Source organism: Rhincodon typus, chromosome 4 (genome assembly GCF_021869965.1).
Source record: "Rhincodon typus isolate 14 chromosome 4, sRhiTyp1.1, whole genome shotgun sequence".
NCBI lineage: Eukaryota > Metazoa > Chordata > Chondrichthyes > Orectolobiformes > Rhincodontidae > Rhincodon > Rhincodon typus.
In genome coordinates, this window is record NC_063335.1 from 19,221,497 (window position 1) to 19,246,805 (window position 25,309).

The following is a 25,309-nucleotide window of genomic DNA, read 5'->3' on the forward strand; positions in this document are numbered from 1 at the left end:
GCCACTGTGTGTTGGTGATGGGAGTGAACTTTTAAGTTAGTACACAGGGTGCTCACCAAATGGGCTACTTTGGCCGAAATGATGAGCTGCTTGAGTTGGTGGACACACTTATCCAGGTAGATGAGCAGTCTCTGTTTCTTTTTAGTCTTGTGCTATCAGAGTCAAGATAGTTGAAGTGGCAGCATTTTTGTTGGAATCATTTCCTTTATGGTTTTGTACTGTGGATGGTCGAACAGGAACCAGCAACTCGGCAAAATAAAACCCGTGTTTGAGCCCTGTATGAAATATGTGGATGTTTTTCAAAGTGAGGTATTGATGCAAGTTGATAAAGAAATTTGTGGCAAAATCTGGAGGTTTTCATACTTTGTCATGTAAATCTTGGGAATATAGCTATATTTTTGTTTGGGAGCATTAGAATGTTGTGTTGGTTTATGGTTTGTTTTTGCAAATGTTTTCCTAACGGCTTCCCACAACCATATGTACCAAGAAACCGTGAACACAACAGTTCATCCAAACCTATGAAGTGAAATATAAAACAGTATCATATTTTATGGGAAAGTACTTTAATATTTATTTAGGTTTTGATCTACAAACTTCTTTAAAAAGATAAAATATTGAGATGTTTTTTTTTTTGTTTTGCAAGCTCAATTCTTGTGTGTATTCAAGGTGACTGCTACCAGCATTCCTTCAAATGTACAAGTTTGTGAGAGTGATTGAAATTCTGAGACAAAGCTGTTCAAGATGTCTGTGTGTCATGGGATATAAGTGACACTGCATTATTTTTAAACTAACTTTGGGGACTTTGCTAATAATAGTTTAAATTCACTGAGTGTTCCAACTGGACTGTTTGTTTGTTTGTTTGACACTGGATACAATTAACAGTTCAATTTCTTGTTTTTTTTTTAAAAAAACTTGGCATGCTATTTTTCTTGTGTTAATTTGTGACTGAAATTTGTTTCAAAAATAGTTTTGATGACAGTTTGTTTCCTGCAATCTTGTGACATCATGAAACTAAGACTCAGTTCCTGTCAGCAAATTTTGTACTTTCTGGTGCTTTTTTGCAGTGTCATAGTTTGAACACTACAGTATGCAGTGTTTTTTTTTTTTGAAGTCAATCCTACCCTAAGTCCTTCAAAGATATTTTTTCCAATCACCTTTTTGTTTGTGAATTCAGTACTAAATTTTGCAACCTGTTTGAATTGAAAACTCCCAAAAGACCATAGATATGACCTCCCATTTGAGGGGCAAGTTTCTAAAGTAAGCATTTTTATCTTTTAGACTTTGCTTTGATAGGCATCCATATGTTCTATTGATGTCTGAATATTAATTTGGGAAGTGAATTCTAAAAGCTTTACTGATTGTCAGCACCTATTATGGATATGTCCTGTGAAAGCATAGAAATTAGCTTGTTTATTTTGAAAGTGCAATTATTGCATGAAAATGAATCCATCAACATTTTGACAGCATTTCCTTTTTTGACTTTTCTTCAAACTTAATGTTCCCTCCCCCGAAAGATGGGGGAGAGGATTTCTGTTTTCGTGTCTGGAATGAACAGAGCTAGTCCCATGATCTTAGAAGACTCTTTCTTGCAAATCGTATGCATCACTTTGCTATCTTTTAAAATACGTGATTGAAGTAGAGGTATTTCTGCTGCAATGTATGTTTCGTTAATGCAAATTGGCTGAAACAAGATTGATGAACAGTGGATGGTGGTTGGATAATGCGGACTTTCTGCTGTATAGGTATAGTGATTTCCCTATGACGAGATTTTCTATGGCGATTTTTCTATAGTGTGAGGTCACACAAGAATGCAACTATCGCTTTATAGGAGAAATACCTGTATCTTCGTTGATTTGATGCCAGTATCTTTGAGTTGGATGCTGTGGGTTCAAGCCTCACTAAACTTGCACATATTGCCTACATTGGTTGCACTTCACTGCAGTGCTGACAGAATATTGCATTACCAAGCTGTTTGTCTTTTAGTGGAGATACTGAAATAAGCCCTTGCCCCCTCAAGTGTGTATAAAAGACCTTATAGTGCTGTTTTGAAGAGAAGGGTTATTTGTGCCAATGCCTTATAGAAAAGGTAGAGATTTACTTAGGTGGTTATGGCAAATAATGATTTGCTAAATACTAAATAAATATGGCATGATGGCTCAATGGTTAGCATTGCTGCCTCACAGTGCCAGGGATCCGGGTCCGATTCCAATTCTGGCCTCGGGCGTCTGTCTGTGTGGAGTTTGCATATTCTCCCCATGTCCGCATGGGCTTCCTCCTAGGTGTCCAGATTTCTTCCCAGAGTCCAAAGATGTGCATCTTAGCTGAGTTGGCTATGCTAAGTTACCCAATGTGTCCAGGGCTGTGCCGGCTAGGTGGGTTAGCCATGGAAGATGGGGTGGAATGCTGTTTGGAGCGGTGTCATGGACCCAGTGGGTTGAATGGTCTGCTTCCACACTGTGTAGGGGTTCTACGATTCTAGTCGATTTTCATCTGCAAAGTAAGGACAGATTTATTGAGTTGATATGGAAATAAACCAGATGGGAGCACAAGTCCGAAGCACAGCTATGATATGCCAAATCTCCGTCCCCATAGAACATGACTCGGCTTTGGGATTCAAGTTCTTTTCATTAGGAATCTAGATTAATCTCCATGTCTTTATTGCCTCTTAATTATATGTTGTCAGCCTCCTCTTGGAGATGTTGTACTTAATGCATTTTCTGACAAGAGGTTTCAACGCAGCTTGGCTAGCAGCGATCATTGCTCCAAAAAACAAAAACCGGTTTAAACGTAACTTTGAGGCGAACACATGCAATGGAGTTAGACTGGCCTTGCAGTGCAGTGTTGAAGTATGGTACATTGTCAGAGATGCCATCTTTTAACTGAGCAATCAAAGTGAAACACGATTAGGTGTGCATTCAAAGAAAAGCTGAGCCCTGGCCAACGTTTATCTGATAACCATCACAATCAGAAAATGAATCAACTATATTTATTCTTTTGTTTGAGGAATTTTGTGATGTGCAAAAAGGCTGTCCTATCTGCCTGTATAATCATCAGCTATAGGTTATTACATGTACTGCTTCTCAGTCATGGTAAGGTGCACTATAAGCGCATGATATATTTAAAAAGTCCTCTTTTATGTAGTAACACTTTAACATCTATATTCTTACAGAACGTTTCTTTTCTCCAGGATGGGACAGAATTGAATGCAATGCAGTGAATCCTGCTGAAGAGTAACCCCAACTGCTAGAATAGCCTTTATTTTTCAGTCTTTGCATTTTTCCAAAATCCACTTTTGGAGGATCAAGTCCCTTTTGGGCATCTTCTGTTGCTTAGCAACACTACAATATTGCCTTATCTTCGAGAAGGCAACGTGCTTCTGCAGTTGATAGATTTGGATTAATTATGTTGGCTGGCCCATGACTGGCTAGCGGTGTCGTGTTTGAGAGGATTTTGCACATTTTGCTTCATTCAATTTGTTACTTGTCTCAAAACAACTTTCCTCCAATTTATTGCCATGTTGTACATTAATTAAATTCCTGTCCTATTTTCTTCAAAACAGGAAATTAATCCTGTTTAAGATAGGTCTCTGTCTCATTTTACGGAAGTTTTCCGAGCTATGATTTGTTTGATTGAACAGATCAGTAAATGAGTCATTTGTTGCACTGTACCTACTGTTCTAAGGAGATCACATTCTTGCCAAAGCATTTTACATGAAATAACACTGCTTTTAATAAGATAAGATATTGGGCTTGGCTTAAATCAAACTGCATACATTTCTGTGCCATTTTTCGATAGTTTTTTTATTTTTTTGCTTATGCTCATTAACCGAGTGCCATTCACAACTCCGTGTGCTTCAAAGCACCTTACAGCAGGAGACATTCTTTTTGAAATGTAGCCTGCCTTGTATTTTAGGAAACACGGGAGCCAGTTTATGAAACAAAATGAACTGATGAGCTGCGGGTTGCTAACCCAGTGTTATAACTTCAACACTGGCACTTGTGTTTGTAGTAAGATATTAATGTTTACATTAAACTTTTTTTAAGAATAGTGGTTTGTGTTTGACTCAAATAAATCTCTCGTAGCCTTGGAGCACAACCTTTTTTTTTTGAAGATAAACTCTTCACTGGGTATTTTTTTGCTAACATCCTTTCCATTTGTCAACCTAGTGTTATGGTTTGTATTTCCTCTTCACACTGTTCAACACAGAGTTCAAAATGACCTATTCTTAACCCATGATATACTCCATCTTCAAAATCTAATTGCAAACTCAAGATTTTGGTCAGATGGCCCAAAATGTATAACATCGATGCTATAAAAATGTAAACTTATATTTAATCATTCAGTATGGGACATGAGAGAGCACTTTGCAGGCTCTTTAAGAGTGTTCATTGCTGCAGAGTTAGGGCTACAGCAACCATTTTGCATCTAGTAAGGTTCAACAAACAGTTGTGAAATTTGTTTTCATTGTTAATTATGGGATAAGTATTAGTTATTGGCAAAATTTCACACCTAATAATCAAAATAATTTTAATGGGATCTTTTGTGTCTACTTTGGAAGGCAGTCAAGGTTTTATGTCTCATCCAAACAATGCCAACTCTGATGGTGTATCACTCCCTCTGCACTATTATGAAGTGTCTTCTGAAGTTTCTGGATCGATGGAACCTGAAACTCCAACTTTCTGACTGAGTTAGGAACGCTACCACTGAACCAAAGTGTACCATGGAAGTTCTGTTTAGTGGGTTCAATTGAAATTTACATTCTGACAGAATCACCGAGAAATCCAACTGGAGATTCAGAAGGAATTCTTTAACCAAATAATGATGAGAATGTGGAATCTATGACCTTAAGGAGTGGTTGAAACAAACTGCACAAAAACGTATTTAAAAGGGAAGTAGACAATCATATGAGGGAAGAGAAAAAACAAAGTATCGATTGCAACAAAACCACATGTGTAGGCTTGTTGGGCTGAAGGATCTCCTTGTTTCTGTATATCCTGTGTAATTCTAGCTGTAAACCCTGTACTGCTTTGTTCCCCAATTTCAATTTCTCCTTTGTTGAATTGTAATTCAACATGTTGTTCTTAAATCTTTCCTTCAGTACCACGAAATGGAAATTACTCTGCACTCCTCTTCCAATGTCAAATATAACTTTTATGATATAGTGGGGCAGCATGGTGCCTCTGTGGTCAGCACTGCTGTTCCACAGTGCCAGGGACCCAAGTTCGATTCCAGCCTCCGGCGACCGTCTGTGTGGAGTTTGTACATTCTCCCTGTGTCTGTGTGGGTTTCCTCCCACAGTCCAAAAATGTGCAGGTTAGGTGGATTGGCCGTGGGAAATGCAGGGCGATGGGGATAAGGTCGGGCTTGGGTCTGGGTGGGATGCTTTCCGGAGGTTCGGTGTGGACTCAATGGGCCAAATGGCCTGTTTCCACGTTCTAGGGATTCCATTATTCTGTGAAAATAGTAACATGATGAGCTTTTTGTTTTTCCAAATTCACCTATGAAAGATCTGCGCACAGCTTTGTTCTTCCGGTAATGGATTATGCCTGAAACATTTTGAACGTTTGTTATTCACTCGTGGGATATAGGTATCGCCTTTTTTGCTCATTCCCAGTCACTCTTGAGAGGGTGGTGGTGAGCTAAATTACACAAAAACAAAATGTTAGGGTGTTACAGATCTGTTACTCATAATGGATGTAATTAATGCACTATCTAATTAAGAAGGAAACATTTTGTAGGTAAGTATGCTGCTCACCACTGAAGTTTGTTGTCCTATTAGATGTAAAAGTTTCCTCCGTACCAATGCAGAGTCTTCAGTCTGATAGGTCTACTATATAGACATTTGCATGATTCTCCTTGCAATGAAATGGATGCCATTCCTCATTCCTAATTCCTTTAGTAATATTGCAGTATTGTTGACCATGCCATTGGAAGAGGAGTGCAGAGTAATTTCCATTTCGTGGTACTGAAGGAAAGATTTAAGAACAACATGTTGAATTACAATTCAACAAAGGAGAAATTGAAATTGGGGAACAAAGCAGTACAGGGTTTACAGCTAGAATTACACAGGATATACAGAAACAAGGAGATCCTTCAGCCCAACAAGCCTACACATGTGGTTTTGTTGCAATCGATACTTTGTTTTTTCTCTTCCCTCATATGATTGTCTACTTCCCTTTTAAATACGTTTTTGTGCAGTTTGTTTCAACCACTCCTTAAGGTCATAGATTCCACATTCTCATCATTATTTGGTTAAAGAATTCCTTCTGAATCTCCAGTTGGATTTCTCGGTGATTCTGTCAGAATGTAAAAACTGAAAAACTGTGCTTCTGGCCTGACTGTCCTGGATGCAATTTCTAAAAGGAGGTTGTTGTCAGTTTTCGTGGCAATACTTAAATAGTTAAGACCCCATGTCCTTATGTACATGTGAGGATATTTTGTCGAATTATGCCTGATTTCTTTTGTATTTCCATTCATTATAGATGGAATTTTGTGCAATAGAATTGATTAACTTACAGTAGACCATCCTTTCATTGCCTCTGACATTTTAAGAGATGGCAAACTCTTCCAAAACACTGGTGAAATCATTTCATTGTTATTAAAAAGAATTGATGAAAAGCTGTATCGTGTAATGTTAAACCAAATTTGTACATGTATGGATTGTATCTCCCAGACAATTTCATCTTCTGTATTATAGAAAAACCCCCTTATCAAATTTCTTTTGATAAGCAGTTCTTATTTCTCATTTGAGAAATGAATGAATCTTCCTAATCAAAGATTACATCCGTGTGATAGTTGAGTTGAGAATTTTCTTTTTGGAATTTAATTGAATTAAATTTACCTTTGCTAACTCATTGCTGTCTGTGTGCATTTTAGTTTAAGGAGTAGTTATGGTGTCATTGTGAGTTGTATGGAAGAGGGTTGCAGCATCACCACTTGAGTGACTTAAAATATTTAACTAGATAGTTTTCTGCTAAACATTTGAAATTCTTCATGCTGTGACTTCTGGTTGTCAAGTGATGACTACCTTTACTAAATGAGAATTCTGAGAATTGTCCTTGCTTTGGTTATGTATCTTTAATCTGATGCTTTAGCTTGATGGCTTTAAACAAGTCTGCTATTTAAGCGCATCCATGTATCTCGCTTTCCATTGCAAGTATGGGCTCTTAAAAATGTTATATTTCAGGGTTTCCTTTCTAACAATGATCCCATGTGGGGGGACTATTTGTCTATGTAGCAATAATACTGAAATTACATGCAAAAGTGATAAAGCTTAGTAAATCACCAATGTCTAAGGTGAATATGTGGAAATGCTGAAGTGTTTTTCTTGCAGTTTATAATTGTTCACTTCGTTATTACAGTCTGATAGGCTTTGTTTTTTTTTTTTTGAGGCCCAAAAACAGCTTGGTGGTGTTTGAAACTGTTAGACAAACAGCTGCTATTTCTTTCCCAGCGAGATGTTTTCTCTATTTCTTTTCATGTGGACCATGGAAAACTGTCAGCTGTCTGCATCATCCTTAGTTGAGAAAACATTTGGTAAAAGCTGACAAATGATGGAATTATACAAATATTCTGTGCACCTTTTTCAAGAAAAAGGATATGTTGCTTTGCTGCCTTAATATTAAACATTTTTTTGTATAACTTTGTCAATATTTCCTGTATTTGTGAGGAATGTATAGATTAATTCTGTTGGAAGATCTACTGGAATTTTTCAATAATGTACTTGCTAGAGTTGATATGGGGAGCCAGTGAATGTGGTTTACTTGGACTTTTAGGCTTTTGATAAAGTCCCACATAGATTAGCATGTAAAGTTTAAAGCGTGTGGGATTGGGGGGGTAATGTACAGATGTGGAGAGAGAATCCATTGGTAGACAGAAAATAAGGAGTAGAAGTAAAAGGGACTTTTCCAAGTGGCAGTGTCTAATAGAGTGCTACAGGAATCAGTGCTTGGACCCCAGCTATTCTCAACGTATGTTTTCAGTTCTTACATTTAAATTTTTAATATAATATGTCGAAGTTTGCAGATGATACAGAGCTGGGTGGAAGGGTGAACTGTGAGGAGGCTGGAGAGATGTTTCAGTATGATTTGGACAAATTGAATGAGTGGGCACATGCACGGCACAGGAAGTATAATGTGAACAAGTGTAAGATTATCCACTCTGGTAGCGAAAATAGGAAGCTTGATTATTTAGATGAATGGAAATAGATTGGGAAAAGGGTAGTGTAACGACACCTGATGGATGTTCCTGTACACCAACTGCTGAAAGTAAATGTGAAGGTGTAGCAGGCAATGAAGAAGGCAAATGGCATGTTGGTCTTCATAGTGAGAGGATTTGAGTACAGGAGCAGGGATGTCTTGCTACATTTATACAGGGTCTAGGTTAGATCGTACCTGGATCGTACTCTGCACTGGCATGGATCAAGAATTGACTGACTGCCAGAAGACTGCCAGAGAGTACGGGTAAAGGAGTCTTTAACAGGATGGCAGCTGGTGACTAATAGATTTCCGCAGGGATCAGTGTTGGGACCACAACTATTCACATAATACATTAGCAATCTGGACAAAGGAACTGTGAGGGCATTGTTGCCAAGTTTATGGATGACACAGATATGTGGAGGAACTGGAAGTGTTGTGGAAGAGGAGAGGGTGCAGAACGACTTGGACAAGCTAGGCAAGCAGGCAAAAAAGTGGCAGATGTAATAAAATGTGGGAAACTGAGAGGTTATGCACTTTGGTAGGAAGAATAGAGGCATAGACTATTTTCTAAATGGAGAAGTGGTTTAGATTTCTGAAGTCTAAAGGGATTGGGGAGTCCTAGTCAGGATTCTCTGAAGGTTAACATGAAGGTTCAATTGGCAGTTAATTTTCACCAGTAGGATAGACGAGGACCTGAGGGCATCGACTCAGTGAAGCAACAACCCTTAAGAGCTGAGATGAGGGGGAATTTCTTCAGCCAGAAGGTGGTGAATTTGTGGAACTCATTGCCACAGAAGGCTGCGGAGGCCAAATCATTGAGTGTCTTTTAAGACAGAAATAGGTACAAAAACAGAAGTTGCTGGGAATATCTAGAACTGTTTCGGGGCTGGTGACCATTCCTCAGAACTCCGGGTCGCTGGAGCTGAAACGTTAACTCTGATTTTTTCGTGTAGATACTGCCAGACCTGTTGGGCTTTTCCAGCAACTTCTGTTTTTATTCCTGATTTACATCATCTGTAACTCTTACGGTTTTTAATTAGAGCTAGGTTCTTTGTTTGTTAGTAAAGGGATCAAGGTTCAAGGGGAGAAGACAGGCAAATGGGATGGAGAAACCTATCAACCATGATCCAATGGCAGAGGAGACTCGAAGGGCCAAATGGCCTAATTCTACTCCTATATCTCATGATATTTTGGTCCTTATCTGAGCAGGGATGCTCTGGCTATGTAGGGAGTGTAACAAAGGCATTGTAGACTGATTCCTGGGATGGCAGGACTGATGAAGAGAGATTAGATTAGTTACGCTTGTGTTCGGTGAAGGTTAGAAGAATCAAGGGTGAAGTCGCTGAGTCCTATAAAATTCCACCATGACTAGACAGAGTAAAAACGGGAAGGAAGTTCCCAATGACAGTTGAGTCTAGAACCAGGGGTCACAATCTAAGGGTACAGGGTAGGCCATTTAGGACTAGGATGAGGAGGAATTTCTTCCACCAGAGAGTGGTGAGCGTGTGGAATTCTCTGCCCCAGAACATGGTTGAGGCCAAAACATTGAATGTTTTCAAGAAGATAGATTTAGGTGTCAGGGCTTTGGGGATAACAGGATATAGGGAGAGAGCAGTCACAGGTTATTGAATTGGTTGAACAGCCATGATTATTTTGAAAAGCAGTACGTGCTGAAAGGGCTGAATGGCCTACTTCCTGCTACTGTTTTCTGTGTGTTCTTGTGTAGTCGTTCATTTGTGCTATCTTTGCATACAGGAAGCAAAATGACAAGATTTTCCCTGCACTGTGCAGTGAGATCGTACATTGTATCATGAAATCCTCCCATGTGCGCAAATTGTCCATACTCCTTCCATCAACTGCTTCAGCTTTGTATCTTGTAATAACTATAATCCAGTGATAATGTATGTTAGCTGTGGCTCAGTTGGTAGAATTCTTGCATCTGAGTCAAAAGGTTGCAGATTCAAATCCCACACCAGGACTTGACCGAAATGAATGCTGATACCTGCCCAGTCCTGAGGAAGGAGCTGTCTTTCAGATGAGGAGTTGATTGAGGACTTGTCTGTCCTCTCAGCTGGATATAAAATTTCCCATAGCACTGTTTTGAACAAAAGCAAGAAAGTTAACCCTGGATTCCTGGTGAATATTTATCCCACAATTGCAGTGCTGTCTGGGGAAGCTTGGTGTGTGGAAATTATTGCAATATGCATCATTGGCTGTTGATATATGCAGGGATGGCACAAAACATTTGCATTTTATATTTGCATTTTCTATTTGACTGATTTGTACACGAAAATAACTGTTGTAGATGGTCAGTTAGTAAATGTGTCACCATAGTAATGCATACATTTTTTAAAATAGAATAAAATGAACAGTTATTTTAAGTTAAAATGTCAGACTTTGTTTGCTGCCTAAAATGCACAACTCTATCATGATGAAAGTAATTCCACCTTCAAACAAAAGGAGCTCGGAAGTACATGAAGCTGGTGCATCTTTAACATGTTGTATAAAAAGCACTATTATTTAATCATTTGAACAGTCATTAGGCCTTGTGATCCTGCTGTGCCACTCAGTAACATATTGGTGGATCTGATGGTGGCCATACCTCTATTTTTGTCCTTGTTAGTGGGAAGCCTGTCTAGCTCAGCCTGCGGTATGTTCAATACGCCACCCACTTGCTTACAGGAATAGAGAATTCCAAGCACTGATGACGACTGTGTCAGTAGAGATTCCTCTTTATCTCTGACTTAAACAGGAGCCCCATTGTTTTCAAACTGTGTCCCCTAGTTCTGAAACTCCCTGCGAGAGAAAACAATCCCTAAGCATCTTGCCTGTTTAAATCCTCTTGAGATCTTCCATGTATACATAAGATCGCCTCTTCCATATAATCCTTACAATGCAGAAAGGCCATTCGAGCCATTGAGTCCACACTGAGTCCCCAGAGAACATCTCACCCAGACCCAGCCTGCCATTCTTTCCCCGTAACCCCACATTTTTACCATGTTGAATGCACCTTGCCCTCCCATCCCTGGACATTATGGGGAAATTTAGCATGGCCAGTCCACCTAACACTCTCACTTTTTGGACTGAGGGGAAACTGGAGCATCCGAAGGAAACTCGCGTAGAAAGGGGGCGAATGTGCAAACTCCACAAAGACCGTCACCTGAGGCTAAAATGGAACCTGGGTCTGGGATGCTAACTGCTGAGCCATTGTACCACCCATGGTTTTCTGCAGAAGCGTATTGAGTACAGGCCCAACTTGCTCAACCTTACATCCGTAAGAGAATCCTTTGTCCCAGAATGAGCCACCTAAACCTTCTCTCAACTCATGTAGCTTTTTAAAACTTTGTGCAGCGGATGTGGGCTTTGTTGGCACAGCCAGTATTTATCTATTGCCCATCTCGAATTGCCTGGAGAAGGTGATGGTGATCTGCCTTCTTGAGCTGTTGCAGTCCTTGGAAGATGGAGACGCCCACGGTGCTGTTAGGAAAGGACTCCCAGACAGTCTAGGGCAGCACGTGCGTGGAAAGACTACTATCAGCCAGTTCCTATATTGCTGTTCCTTCACTGTAACTGGGTTAAAATGCCGAACAGCATTTGCGGATGTGTCTGCACCCCTTGGATTGCAATAATTTTAAGATGCAGCTCACCCTTACCTTTTTTTGTGAGGGCAATTAGGGACAAGCAATAACTGCTGGCCTAGCCACTGACCACCCCCATATCTAATGAACTGCTATACGTGTATATTATTTTATTTTGTGTTTGATTCATATATGACCCCTCTACTGCAGCATTCTGCAGTCTCTCTTTCCATTTAAATAACTTTCACTTCTTTCAAACATGCATCTGAAATTGTTTGGCTAGAGACTCTGATCATTGAAGAATATGCAGCCCATTGCAATAACAAGTTATTTTTTCAAACACTGTGTGGAACTTGGGTTTTAATTTTTGTTATAGCTATGTATCAGGGCCGATGAAGTGTATTGAATTCGGTAACCAAGCTGCAGAATCATTTAAATGCAATGTTCTTGTGGTGCACTTCTGTTACGTTAGTGACACCAAGGCTCTGGGGAAGGTCCTTTTCCGTATGGGAAGAACTTTTGCTACTAATATTTGAATGTTTCAGAGCTGCATTCCCTTTTGGTTTGTAGTTAATGGAGATATTTGTACACTTGTACATCTTTTGAGAAGTGCTGGCAATTTTCTAACTGAGGGACATGATTTCCTTTGTTGCAAGTTAAATGAGACTTAACTGGAGCGTGAATGTTATACCGCTGTAGGGAAATCTTCTGTGGTTAGTGCAGAATATTGTTCATAACCTGCTGATGCTACCACCCAATTATGTGTAAGTGCAGCTCCGTTCTAAGAACCTAAATGTTAGATGTTAGATGTCAACCTCTTATAGTGACCTGCATAAATAGCAACAAGTTTTTTGAAACAGGCAGTGACTTATTTTTAGGACATTAATTTTAATTCGACATGGAACTGTAATACATACATGATAAATCATGTAGTATAACAAAATAAATGGAAGAATATTTACTGTCCTGCAAATTTGCTGTTTTTGACAGTAACCTTTCTGTAGTAAGGGGCCATCTGTATCTAGAATAACTTAAACAAATTATTTAAAAAAAAAAAGTACTTAGAATTAAGATTGGAAGTCAAGTTTACATTTCATATCAGAATCTAGTTTAACTCCCTGCTTTGGGTGCAGTGTGAGCAAAAATGATGTACTCATGAAGTTAATAGCTGTAGGCTTTGATGAGCTTGTCTCTGCTGACATGTTGCCATCTTAGCTCAATTCAACTGTTTTGCTTAATTAGGGCCAGCAGTGGGAAAGGTCAATTGGCCATAAGCTCCTCAATTGCCATCTTGGTTGAAGGGTCATCCTGCCACAGCAAATGGCATGATGTTGGGACATGCCAACTTGTGCCCACGACTTGTTCTACCAATTTATATAGAATAGGAAGGTCCTTTTAGAGTGGTGGGGATATGTACCTTCACTCAACATTTGTTCCAGCTCTTCGAGCACTATGGGATATAACTGGATGTTGCAGGGTCCTGTGATTTGGCAAGGCCTGTTTTCTTTAGTGCGAGGGTTGTTTGAGTAGCATTTCAATTACTGTACTTGGGCTTTTAAATTCAGCATAATGAAGGCTGTTGCCTTACTCTTCTTCAGCAGATAAAGTTTGTGCTGGTGTGTTTCAACTCTCTAACGGCCATGACGCATGCTTTGATACTTCCCAAATTGTTTCTCAGCAGCAGAATTAAAGTGGCACTGCTATTTGTTAGAGACAAAAAAAAACTGGTAGAGGCTGGAATCCAAGGTAGACAAACAGGCAGAAAGAACACAGCAAGCCAGGCAGCATCTGGAGGAAAGGAGAAGCTAATGTTATGGATATTACCCTTCTTCAGGCCTGTTTGTTACTGAGAGCCTTCTGAGATTCCGGGGTTACCTGCTGCCTGATCGTGAGCTAGCTCTGTGCTTGTTTGCAATGTGCTTGATCCTTCTGTGGCTTTCTTGCCTTGTTTGCTTTTTAGGCGGTCTCCTACCACGGGCTCTGGTGACAGTCTAGACTGACTGGCATAGCTATGAGAAATAGTAACCGTGCACTGACTCCCAGCATACTTGGACTAAAGTAATTACAGGAACCTGAACAGAACAAATACCTCCAATGGGCAAGTAAATCAGCCTCATTCCAATCGCTGAGCATGTTGAAGTAGGAGGAGACAGGATCTCAAAAGATTAGAATAGAAACCAGTATCAGCAGCCTGAACATTGAGAAGAGGTTAAGCCAACTTGGCTTTGGGCCACTGCCACTGGATGCTGCATTGCAGATGGTCGTAGATTAGTTCATGCTCCATTCGCTGCAGTAATATGAAGTTAACATTCATCACTGCACAGATATGCATGATGACTTCTCCACATTGATTTGCAGGAAATTTGTGTGGTCTGATGTTCACAGAAATTTTACGTTCACGTAGCATTTTCTTTTTACAGACAATTTAATCAACCTGTTCAGATGTGCTATGACAAAAGCAGGTCTTGCACCCAGGCCTTCTGGCTCAAGGGTAGGGACACTACCAGTGTGTACCACAAGAATCTTCCTTTATTTATATACTGACTTAATAAGATGCAAGTCCTAGGACCCTGCAGCTGCTGAAGAATGCAGACTTGCCTTTCCCCTGTGATCATTTTCTACTCCATGCTTTGTTTTTGTGTAAAATTTAATGCATCCAGTGGAAATGGCTTGTGAAATCTGCTGCAGCAGCTGTATGTGTGCAGGCACTACCATTGGATTAAATAAACAACACAAATACTGGCTGCTGACAGCTACAACTACTTTGGTATCACCTAGAGAAAGTAAAGATACAAATTGTTTTTTGAGAAAGTGAGCTCCATGATCCCCTTAACTTTTAGATCAGTGCAATATCAGGCAACAAGGTAAATCATTGGATATTGGCTTGAGTGTATTTGGACACCTTCTGGTGGTGAAGGGTGATCCTAAGGCATCAGTATTTATTATGGACCAGACCAGATCCCCTCAAAATATTTTAAGAATGTAGCCGAAACCCTAACTTTTTCTTATTTTTAAAGACAAATGTAAATTGCTGTGTTACAAGTGCAAATTGACTGGTCAAACTACTTGATGTTAAGCAAAACACAATTTATTCAAACCTTATAGTTAAAATATAACCAAAGAAAGAGGAAAACTTAACAGAACAATAGATACAATGACTATTATGAATTTACTGTTCCAATACAATAACATCCCATAAACACACCCTTTGGCAAAAAGACAAACTCGGAAAAATAGATTTGTCCCACAGGCAACCCAGCAGCAGAGAGAAACCCCAGCTTCTAGCTGTAACCGAGAGAAGAAAAAGATAGCTTCTACTTCTTCAAAACTCCTAGCAGCTTCTGCCCTGGTCAGACTTCAACAGAAACTGCTTAAAGCTAATCCAAAAACTAAAAAAGAAAATCTAGTAATCCTGGTCTGTGACAGCTGGCCATACCCCTTCAGGCTGCCTCTATTGTTCCAAATGTAAAAAGAAACAAGGCCTCACCAGCTGTGTACCGGTGCTTCAAGTAGACAGCTTGACACCTCTGTCTTAAAACCTCTCCATCTTTCTTTTTAAAAAAAAAGAACCAGGACAAAATAATCTCTTAAAGCTACACCACCATCATCACAGTTCAAACTTAATTGTGTTGTCTCATGAAATATTTCTGGAATCCTTTGTCTGCAAAGGTCTGTTGTGTTTTTGTTTTGTTTATTTTGAATAGCCTCCTATTGTAGCCCAAATACGTCACTGAATGGAGCATGCAGGGTGGATCCTCTGTTTCAAGGACCGTAAGGATGTCTCGTGATGTCTTATTATGGAATAAACACTGATTAGCCTAGATTCATTCAACTCCTGTGTGGCTCACTGCCATGTTTCCTTTCAATACCCTGCACTGATTAATGTAACATGACCGTAGTCTTGTTGAACAATAGAGCTGCTCTTCATTCTCCCCGTTATGACTCAAGATTACATGCTAGTCTTTGAAATCGGTCATGAGGTGGGGGCTGATCTTAATCAAAATCACCTTGAGTTCCTGGTGGGGATGGGGGGTAGCATGGACTGATTTGAACTGCATGCTTTACAGTCTGCAAATAGTGACTCTAAGATGGCCAAGGTAGAATTGCCCCCAACAGGAGGTCGTTGGACCTAAAACGTTACCTGATTTCTGTCCAGAGGTGCTGCCAGAAATGCTGAACTTTTCCAGCAATTTCTGTTTTTGTTTCTGATTTACAGCATCTGCAGCTCTTCTGGTTTGTCAAATTAGCAGAACGAGCAATAGTTCTGAACCTCATTTTGTTGCATGCTGTTTTTCCTAAGTTTGTATTCCTATCTTCGCTGATGATGTGGAGGTGCCAGTGTTGGACTGGGGTGGACAAAATCAGAAGCCACCAACATCAGGTGCGAAATATCCACCATATTTTCCTTGTTTCCAGTGGTAAGCTGTGGTACTTTAAAGGAACTCCCGGCTGAGCAATTCTTTGGAGTTGCTTGTACTGTGTTGCTTTTGTGTTGGCAAGCATTTGTAAATAGGGATTTCTGCTGCATTTTTATAAGGTGATGGCAGCCTTAATGCTGTATCCTAACACTCGTGTCAATTTTAGAACCTAAATCTGTTGATATGCAAGTAACATTTTTTGTGGGATCGAATGTGGATCAAGTAAAGAGATCTGACAATACAGTGTCTGAATTTACAGTTTAGTAAGAAGTATTGTCAAAAAAGTATATTACTATTTTAAGATTTAATGATTACTTTCAATAAGTAATATTAGAAGATACTTGTGTTTAATAGCTGCAGTTCAGTAGGCTAATGCTGGGACTGTCTTAGTAGGAGCAGTTGAGTTATACTCATTGAAGTTTAGAAGAATGAGAGGCAACCTTATTGAAACTTACAAGATGCTTGGGGAATTGACAGGATAGATGTGGAGGGACTGTTTCCCCTTGTGGAAAAGTCTCTAGGACCAGAGGACCCAATCACAGAACAAAGGGTTCCCCTTTTAACACAGATGAGGAGGAAGTTCTTCACTGACAGTAGTGAATTGGTGGAGTTGTTTGCCACGGAGGGCTGTAGAGGGTGAATCATTGGGTGTATTTAAGGCTGAGAGGCATTATTAATCAATAAGGGAATGAAGTGTTATGGTGAAAGGCAGCAATGTGGAATTCAAGGTAATCAGATCAGCTGTGATCTCGTTAAATGGTGCAGCAGATATGATGGGCCAAATGGCCGCCTTCTGACCCTTAAACACTAAGTTAACAGATTATTTATAACTTGAATTCATGATCCAATATTTACAGGAGAAATTAGATGCTTTAAGCATGAGGCCCAAAAAAAAGTTTCCAATCTTGAGGGGAGGCAATGGCCCAATGGTATTAGGCAATGGCCTAGTGGTATTATGGCTGGACTGTTAATCCAGAGACCTGGATAACATTCTGGAGACCTGGGTTTGAATCCTGCTATGGAAGATGATGGAATTTGAATTCAATAAAAATATCTGGAATTAAGAATCTAATGATGACTGTGAATCCGTTGCTGATTGTCAGAAAAACCCAACTGGTTCACTAATGTCCTTTAGGGAGAGAAACTGCCATCCTTGCCTGGTCTGGCCTACATGTGACTCCAGCCACACAGCAATGTGGTTGACTCTGACTCTGAATTGCCCTCTGAGCATTTAGGGATGGACAATAAATGCTGCCTAGCCAGCGACGTCCTCATCCCATTAATGAATAAAGGAAGAAAATCCAATAAGCTGAAAATTTGAAGTCAAGTTAGTTCTGTTCCTCCAGTAATGGAGGCATGGAGCTTGCTGCTGACCTTGAAGAAAGGAGACACCGGATATAAAAAAACGTCTGTGGTGCAGACTTTGCAATAAAATCAGAGTGTTGCAGGAAAAGACAGAGCGGGTTAGAAAGTTGTAGCCCTTTTTTGCTCTTCACTTTAATTGTTTTTCCTGAAAGTGCAACAAATGACTAAATTTTGGATTGAAGCTAACAGCAATGTGATTAAACTTTCAACAATTTATTGTAATGTATTTTCTTAATTCCACATGTGACAAATATGTTAACTTTTCTAGATCAGTGTTTAGTAGTAATTACGAAGTCATGCTTGTTATTATCCCAGTTTTCCTCATTCGCGAGTATGTTTTTGAAGGAAGCGGTTCTAAGGAAGAGTCACCAGACCTGAAATGATAACTGTTTTTTCTTCACAGATGCTGCCAGACCTGCTGAGCTTTTCCAGCAACTTGTGTTTTTGTTTGTGTTTTTGAAGGGTTTTTGCAACACGACTAACGGACTCAGTACAAACGAAAACAGAAGATGCTGGAAAAGCTCAGCAGGTCTGGCAGCATCTTTTAAGAAAAATCAGAGTTAACGTTTTGGGTCTGGTGACCCTTCCTCAGAACTGATGGTAGCTCGGAAAAGAAGATAGGGATGGGGTAAGGAGTAAACAATAGGAAGGGATAGGGCCCAAAGAGAGAGAAAGCAGTTGATAACAAAATTGCTAGAAGGGTGAATAGCTGTTAATGGACACTAGTAGTGGCTAACAATAAATAGTGTCTAATGCCAGGCTATGTGATAACAGGCCTGGTGTGTGGGGTAGGGGTCTAGAACATGCAAGAGTTCAGGCCCTAAAATTTTTGAACTTGACTCCGAGTAGAAGTGCTTGTCAATTCATAGATTTATTATGGATTTTATTTTGCAGGGGCTCAGACATCTCTGAAAAAGCAGAAGATTACTAAAATTGACTTCAGTATTTCCACACAAACTCTGCACAGACTGCCAACATTGTTGTCTGTCTCTGCAGTGATAATGGCAAATATTGACTGTTTTACTGACATTGCTACTGCAAATCTGCATCATTTGTTAAATTAGTCAAGTTGGCTTGTTTTTTGTTCTGCATCATGTGTGCTCTGACTATTCACTTTGTTTGTCTCAGTCTGTATGTTTGGAGTAAAAATGAATCCCTAGAAAATTCAGGACAAATGATTACTTTCCGTTATCATGTGGCCATCTATTGTGGTTATGAGCAGACTGGATTTTGGGAATTGGATGCCTATAATTCAACTTTAGTAGAGTGGGGATCAATTTTTTTGTTAGATTTATAATCGAAGGTGTTTTGGACAAATTTTTTAAAATGTTTTTAACAAACAGCTTTGTATTTCTACAATGCACGTTATAAACGGAAAGAGAAGTCTAAATGGATATTTAAAAAGGACAACAAAAAAGTGTGGGAAATTAGAAAGGTGGCATGTTATGAAAGCGTGGACTGATGTCTTTTGCGAGCATTTAGAGGAGGAGGGAAGGATGTATCAACAGTTTTGATGGAAATTCCAGAGTTCAGGACCATAATGACTGAGTTGGTAACAGTGACAAAGCAGAGGCATTTGGAGGAATGGGGAGCTTACAGGAGATTGGAGAACATCACTGAGATATTGAGATTGATTGATTGATTGATTGATTGATTGATAGATCCAGACAAAAATTTAAAATTCATATGCTGCGACTGGGGGGCAGATAGAGGGAACAGTGATGGGAGTGCAGAACTTTGTGGGAGAAGACATGGAATTCATTCTTAATGAGTTGTGGCTTTCAGAAGTGGAGAGTACAATTAAAGTTTAAGATGCTGACTTTTGACTTGAATAAGGATATAGATTGTGGCTTTAGCACCAATAGGTTAGACAGAATAGGTTCTAATTTGGAGGTGAAAATGAAGTAGTTTCTTTGAGCAGTGAGGTAACTAAGGGGATTTGTACTCTTGTTCATGGTTCAGATCAAATTTCTAGTTGGTAGATTTGTGAATTAGTGACATTTTTATGGAGTCATAAAGTCATATGGCATGAAAACAGAGACTCTTCAGTCCAACTAGTCCACGCCAACCATGTTCCAAAACTAAATTAGTGCCAGCTGCCTGCGCTTGGCCCATATCCCTCCAAACTTTTCCTATTTATGTAGTTTTTCCAAATGACTTTTAAATGTTGTAACTGAACCTGCATCAACCACTTCTGGCAGTTCATTCCACTCACTGTGTGAAAAAAGTTGCCCCTTGCGTCCTTTTTAAATCTTATCTTCTCACTTTAAAAATATGGCTCCTGGTTTTGAACTCCCCCAACCTTCAGAAAAGACCCTTGTCAGTCACCTTAACATGGCCCTCATGATTTTGTTAACCTCCAATAAGGTCACCCCCTCAACCTCCTACACTTCAGTGAAAAAGTTCCAGCTTATCTGGTCTTTTGTTTTATATCTCCAACCCTCCATTCCCAGCAACAACCTGGTAAATCTTTTCTGAACCCTCTCCAATTTAATAATATCCTTCCTATAACAGGTATGATGTCCTGATTTGATACCTACACCTAGACCTTCAGTATTTGAATTTGGTATTAAATTCACAGCATTTCAGCAGATTGGGTGCACAGCAGGAAAGAAAATTGGGTGAAGATGATGCCGTTGTTTTAAATAGAGGGAAAATCCTTAGCAGGCACAGTTAGGGCTGTACTTTGCACTTTTTTTTTCTCCTTCATTCAGGCTGTTCCTAACTGTCCAAAAGGTGAGACAAAACTCTATGGAATTGTTTTTTGTACTAAACAATTGTAAACTGACTTTCTGTAACACATTGGTCTTCCAGGGTTAATTTGCAACCATGACCATGGAACCGGGCTCAGACTCCGAATCAAAACAAGAACAAGACCAAAAGGAAGCATCTGAAAAGAAAGAGGCGACAGCTGAACAACAGCAGGTTGTAGAGCGTCAACAGGAAGACGGAATTGACGGGCCCCCTACAGGAATTGGCAATTCTGAGACCAAGGAGCAGGTATGTCACATTTTTATACAGGTCTCTTAGATCAGGTCAGGTAAAGTCATTAAGTCTTGAGAGGTCTCCATTATCACATTGCACTTTTTCTAATTGCACTTACTGAGCACAGAATATCTTTAATTTCAGCTGTGATCAAGATTTAACTTTTTTTTGTGTTGTGCCCATGCCATGTCACTAAAGAATTCAAGTTTGGCATGGGCTCAGGGCAAAGAATATAGACATCATTGTCTAGCTGTTGGAATCTTAGCATTTCAAGATGGAGAGGTTCTCATTTGGTATAAAAGAGGTGCCACCTTTAACATTACCTTAGCTGCCCATTGAAGATCTGTAAAGTCCCTGATAGATGGAAGTGACTCCATTTGAAGTTATTGCATGCGATGAAACCTTCAGAGGGTGGATGATGTGGATAAAATGCACTGTTAAGTTTGTTGTTTCATAATTTGTATTCCCCATTTATTTTTAGATCATGCGTAGGCCACGTTATGAGAAATGAAATATTTTTAATTAATTGATCTTCAATCTCACTACAGCACCTTCCTGTATTATGAAACTTGCATCTAAACAGCTGGTGGGATTATAGATTTCATCCAAATAGTAACATATTTGTGGCTTGGCTGATTGTACACATCCATTAGAGGGATAGCCATCTTTCCAGTTGGATGAGGAAATACAAAGCTTGGTGGCTGGCTGAAAATCATTAAAGCGACAAGCTGGCTGATGGGAGTGTTTAACTCAGCTGGAATTGAATTTTGCTGAGGTAATCTCTCATTTCGACTTTTGAAAATAAAACATCAAAGCTTACGAGGCACGGCTGATTCTTTAACGTTAGTCTAATTTAATTTAAACATTATTTTAATATGGTATTGAAGCTTATATCCATTTAGTTGACACTATTCCCCTCAAGATGTATCCTTGTCAGTCGCTGTCTCTTCAGCGAAAGCTGTGGTCATTTAGCAGCTCTGGTCAGAGACTGAGAAGAGCTACTGAGCACTTTGCACCTGGAAAAACCGTTGTTACATTTTTGAGCTGTCTATGGCAACAAATTGCATTTCCGCTACTGAGTGAAGATCTGTGCACAAGCGATGGCATGTGCAGATCTCCCTGGATCACTTCCTAGCCGACACGCTATTCGTGTTTGGGCAGTTTGGAATAAAGTGGCTACATACTTGAATCCTGAAACTCGAGCAGATTTTGCCTTTTTGTCATGTGCTGATTTGGTCTATTCAATAAAACCCTCCAAGTTCGGGCAGTGCCAACCTGAGGAGAGGTGAAATGGTTTCTCCACTGGGTGGTGACACTGTTGTTATTGAGTTCTGATCAGAATGCCGAATTTAGTTTCATTCTGAATATTGGATTATCTCTGAAACTGAAGTCATAACACACACACAGATGGTAGTATCCTAAATCAAATGTATCTTGTGTCCACTTTCTGCCTCGACGCATGTCGAGGCTTAGATTAAAAATCCATTTGTTGTGATCTAGCTGCTGATGTATATTTCACTTGTCATTTCATATTTTTGTGCCCCAAAAAATCAGCATTTTAAATTAAATATGAAAATGGTTTTATTCTTGGAAATGAATGAGATAGATGAAAGGAACACATTCCGTGTGGTGCCTGTGAACTTGCAAACATGTTCAATGAAGTGTCATACAAGTAAATTCCAACTGAGGTATGTGGAGAAATTGCAGCTGAAGAGAAAGTTGGTTGACAAACGGCCAAGGCCTGTGTACAGAGAGTGCATGTTGCTTTGCTTGGAAGAAGACTGAAATTAATCAATATCAGATCTATTTTTGTTCGTGAGATATTGGATTTGAGTATTGGGAGTACAGTATTGATATTTACTAATGTCACAATGGCATTCAGCAAACCTTTTTTTTTCTCCCAATTTTTAATTATGGCCCAAGAGTTGCAAAGTAAATTGGTACAATGCCATAGCTTTTCGTATCCATTGAAAGTAGGTGGGCAGTGCTGGCAAGGCTACCATTTATTGTCCATCCCTAATTGCCCTTGGGTGATAGGCGTGGCCTTCTTGAAGTGCTGCAGTACTTGGGGTGTGGAGGGCTCCTGGATTTGATTTGATTTTATTGTAGTCACGTGTACCTAAGTACAGTGAAAAGCTTCGTTTGCGGACAGTACAGGCTGATTATAGGATGCTTAGACAGAATGAGGCATACAGGTTACACTGAACAGGAGGTGCACGAAGCAAGATCAACATTAACAAGTTCAACATTATTTGACGTTAGAGAGTCCATTCATCAGTCTAATAATGGCAGGGAAGAAGCTGTTCTTGAACCTGTTGGTGCGTGAGTTCAAACCTGATGGAAGAGGCTGTAGGAGAGCATTACCCAGTGACATTGAAGAAACAGCAGGTTGATTTCTGCCTTAGAGGAGAATTTGCAGGTGGTGGTGCTCCTATGCATCTACTACCCTTGCCCTTCCGGCTGGTAGAGGTCATGGATTTGGAAGGTGTTGTTGAAGGAATCATGATCCTTAATACATCTTTTCGATACTACACATACTGTTGCCACAGTGCATCAGTGGTGAATGGAGTAGATGTTTGTGGGTGTGGTGCCGGTCAAGCAGGCTGCTTTGTCCTGGATGGCATCAAGCTTCTAGAGTGTTGTTGCAGTTGCCCTTATTCCAGTCAAGCAGGGAGGGTTCCAACATACCCCTGACTTCTGCGTTGTACACAGTGTACTGGCTTTAGGGAGTCAGGAGGGGAGTTACTTGCTACAGGATTCATAGCTTTTGACCTGTTCTTGTAGTCGTAGTATTTATTTGGTTGTTTGGTTTCTGATCAGTGGTCACCCCAAGAGGATGATAGTGATGGATTCAGTGATGGTAATGCCTTTCAATGACATGAGATAATGGTGATAGTCATTGTTACTTTCCACTTGTTGGTCCAAACATGCGTATTGTCCAGGTATTGGTGCATTTGGACATGGACTGCTTCAGTATCTGAGGACTCCTCCAGCTTAGGCACTGAACATTGAAATCTCCCCCCACTGACATTTATCCTGCATCCTTGGTGCTGCTTGCAATTACTGTTCAGTGTAGAGATGCACCGATGCATCATGCAGGAGATGGGATCATTTGGTATTAATCAGCAGGAGGTTTCTTTGCCCGCTTTTGGCCTGATGTTGTGAGACTTCATGGGGTCTTTTTGAGGCTAGAATTACATTCACTGGAGCAGAGAGGGCTAGAAGAATATTTAGGATCATGGAACGATATGGTAGAGAAGAAAATCTTTTTGATGCACGGTATATACGCTGGGTTTGAATTCTGGTTGAGTTAAATCTCTCAACCTACCCTGTTGTTGCTTTACAGATCCTCAGCCAATTATTGACTTTTTTTCTCTGTTTCCTTAGCCAAGTGGAAAGATTTGCTACTGCTTAGGCGGATGCATGCACTAACTGAACCACCCATTAGCACTGGAGTGAAGTCTAAACCCACTTGATGTTCAATCGTTAAATTTGTAATGAAGGAAGGTGGTGAGGTGGGACTTGACACTTCTTAAAAATTCATACTCCTGAGCATCTGTACAATCAATAGCGAACAGGAGTTTGTATCATAAATTATGAAATGTAGTTTATTCAATGGAAAGCTTTTAAATTGAAGGTTTGTAATTGCACAAAAAGAGAAAGGCTTATCCTCCTATTCTATCATCAGTAACAAGAGCTATCAAGTTAAACGTGAGACTAAGTTAATATAGAAAGGCTGCACCCTTTAAGGGAAAAGTGGATAGTATTTGAAATACAGCAAGATGGCAAGTCATGGTGTAGAGTAGGATGGTGGAGTTAATCTTGGATTTTCTAGCAAAATGCTGGAGCGCACACAGTGGTCACATGGTAGTCAGTATCAATGTTTGCACTTTGATGATTCTACTGAAAAAACCTCTTGGGAGCAAAGTTTATAATTGTTAGTATAAAATAATATGCCAATAAAATGTCACATTAAGAACTCCCTGCTGTGAGGATTTTTTTAAAGCAGTTAACCGTAAGCTGAAGTTAAAATTTGTTTTCTTATTGTAGTAAAGTTTATACTATGGAATAGAATGTGTTCTTACGAGACTAATTGTTTGAGGCTGTCATTAGCTTGGTGAACGGGAAAAGGAGGCAGACGGAGCTTCTGGTAAACTTACTGTGGATCAACAGGACGACCAGCAAGTTGAAGACGACAAACTCTCCCAGAAATCCTCTTCCAGCAAGTTATCGAAATCTCCTCTCAAAGTTGTAAAAAAGCCAAAGAACATGCTGTGCAAAGTAACCCTCCTGGATGGCTCGGAACATACATGTGAGGTCGAGGTAAGGAGACTGATCATGTGGTTAGTAACACAATCTGAATTCTCTCTCTTCTGAGGAAGCTACACATGGAAATGGTTAATATTTGCTGCTGTTATTCAGGTAATTTGTTTCAGACTACTTTTAATGAGCAAGTTTCAAACATGATTATAAAAGGTGACTGACACAAACTGGTACATGTGCAAAATACAACAATTTTTAACAGTTTACTTGGGGATGCTAATGTGGCACTGGGAATAATATTTTTGTGAGATTGATGACAGCTGGTGCTTTGATGGGTGCCATGTAAAATAGTAAGCCTCTAGCCAAATCTGTGAGCAATCAGTGTATTTTTTTTTAATGACCTTCTATGGTATTTATAAATGTGCTGAGAAGGATGATTGAGAATGGGAAATCTACAGGAGATAAATGAGACATTAAAATGTGAAAATGGCTCTGTGATATA

At 39.7% G+C, this 25,309-nt stretch overlaps 1 protein-coding gene across 1 annotated transcript in view; it reads left to right on the forward strand.

Moving 5' to 3' along the window:
* The window catches only part of LOC109927897 (band 4.1-like protein 3), a 162,317-nt gene that overhangs the window by 18,112 nt on the left and 118,896 nt on the right, over positions 1-25,309 (forward strand). Inside the window, exons 2-3 of the mRNA XM_048595801.1 lie at positions 20,374-20,559; positions 24,658-24,867. Of these exons, the coding sequence (XP_048451758.1) occupies positions 20,389-20,559; positions 24,658-24,867 (381 nt within the window). The 5' untranslated portion in view covers positions 20,374-20,388. The remainder of the gene's footprint in view (positions 1-20,373; positions 20,560-24,657; positions 24,868-25,309) is intronic.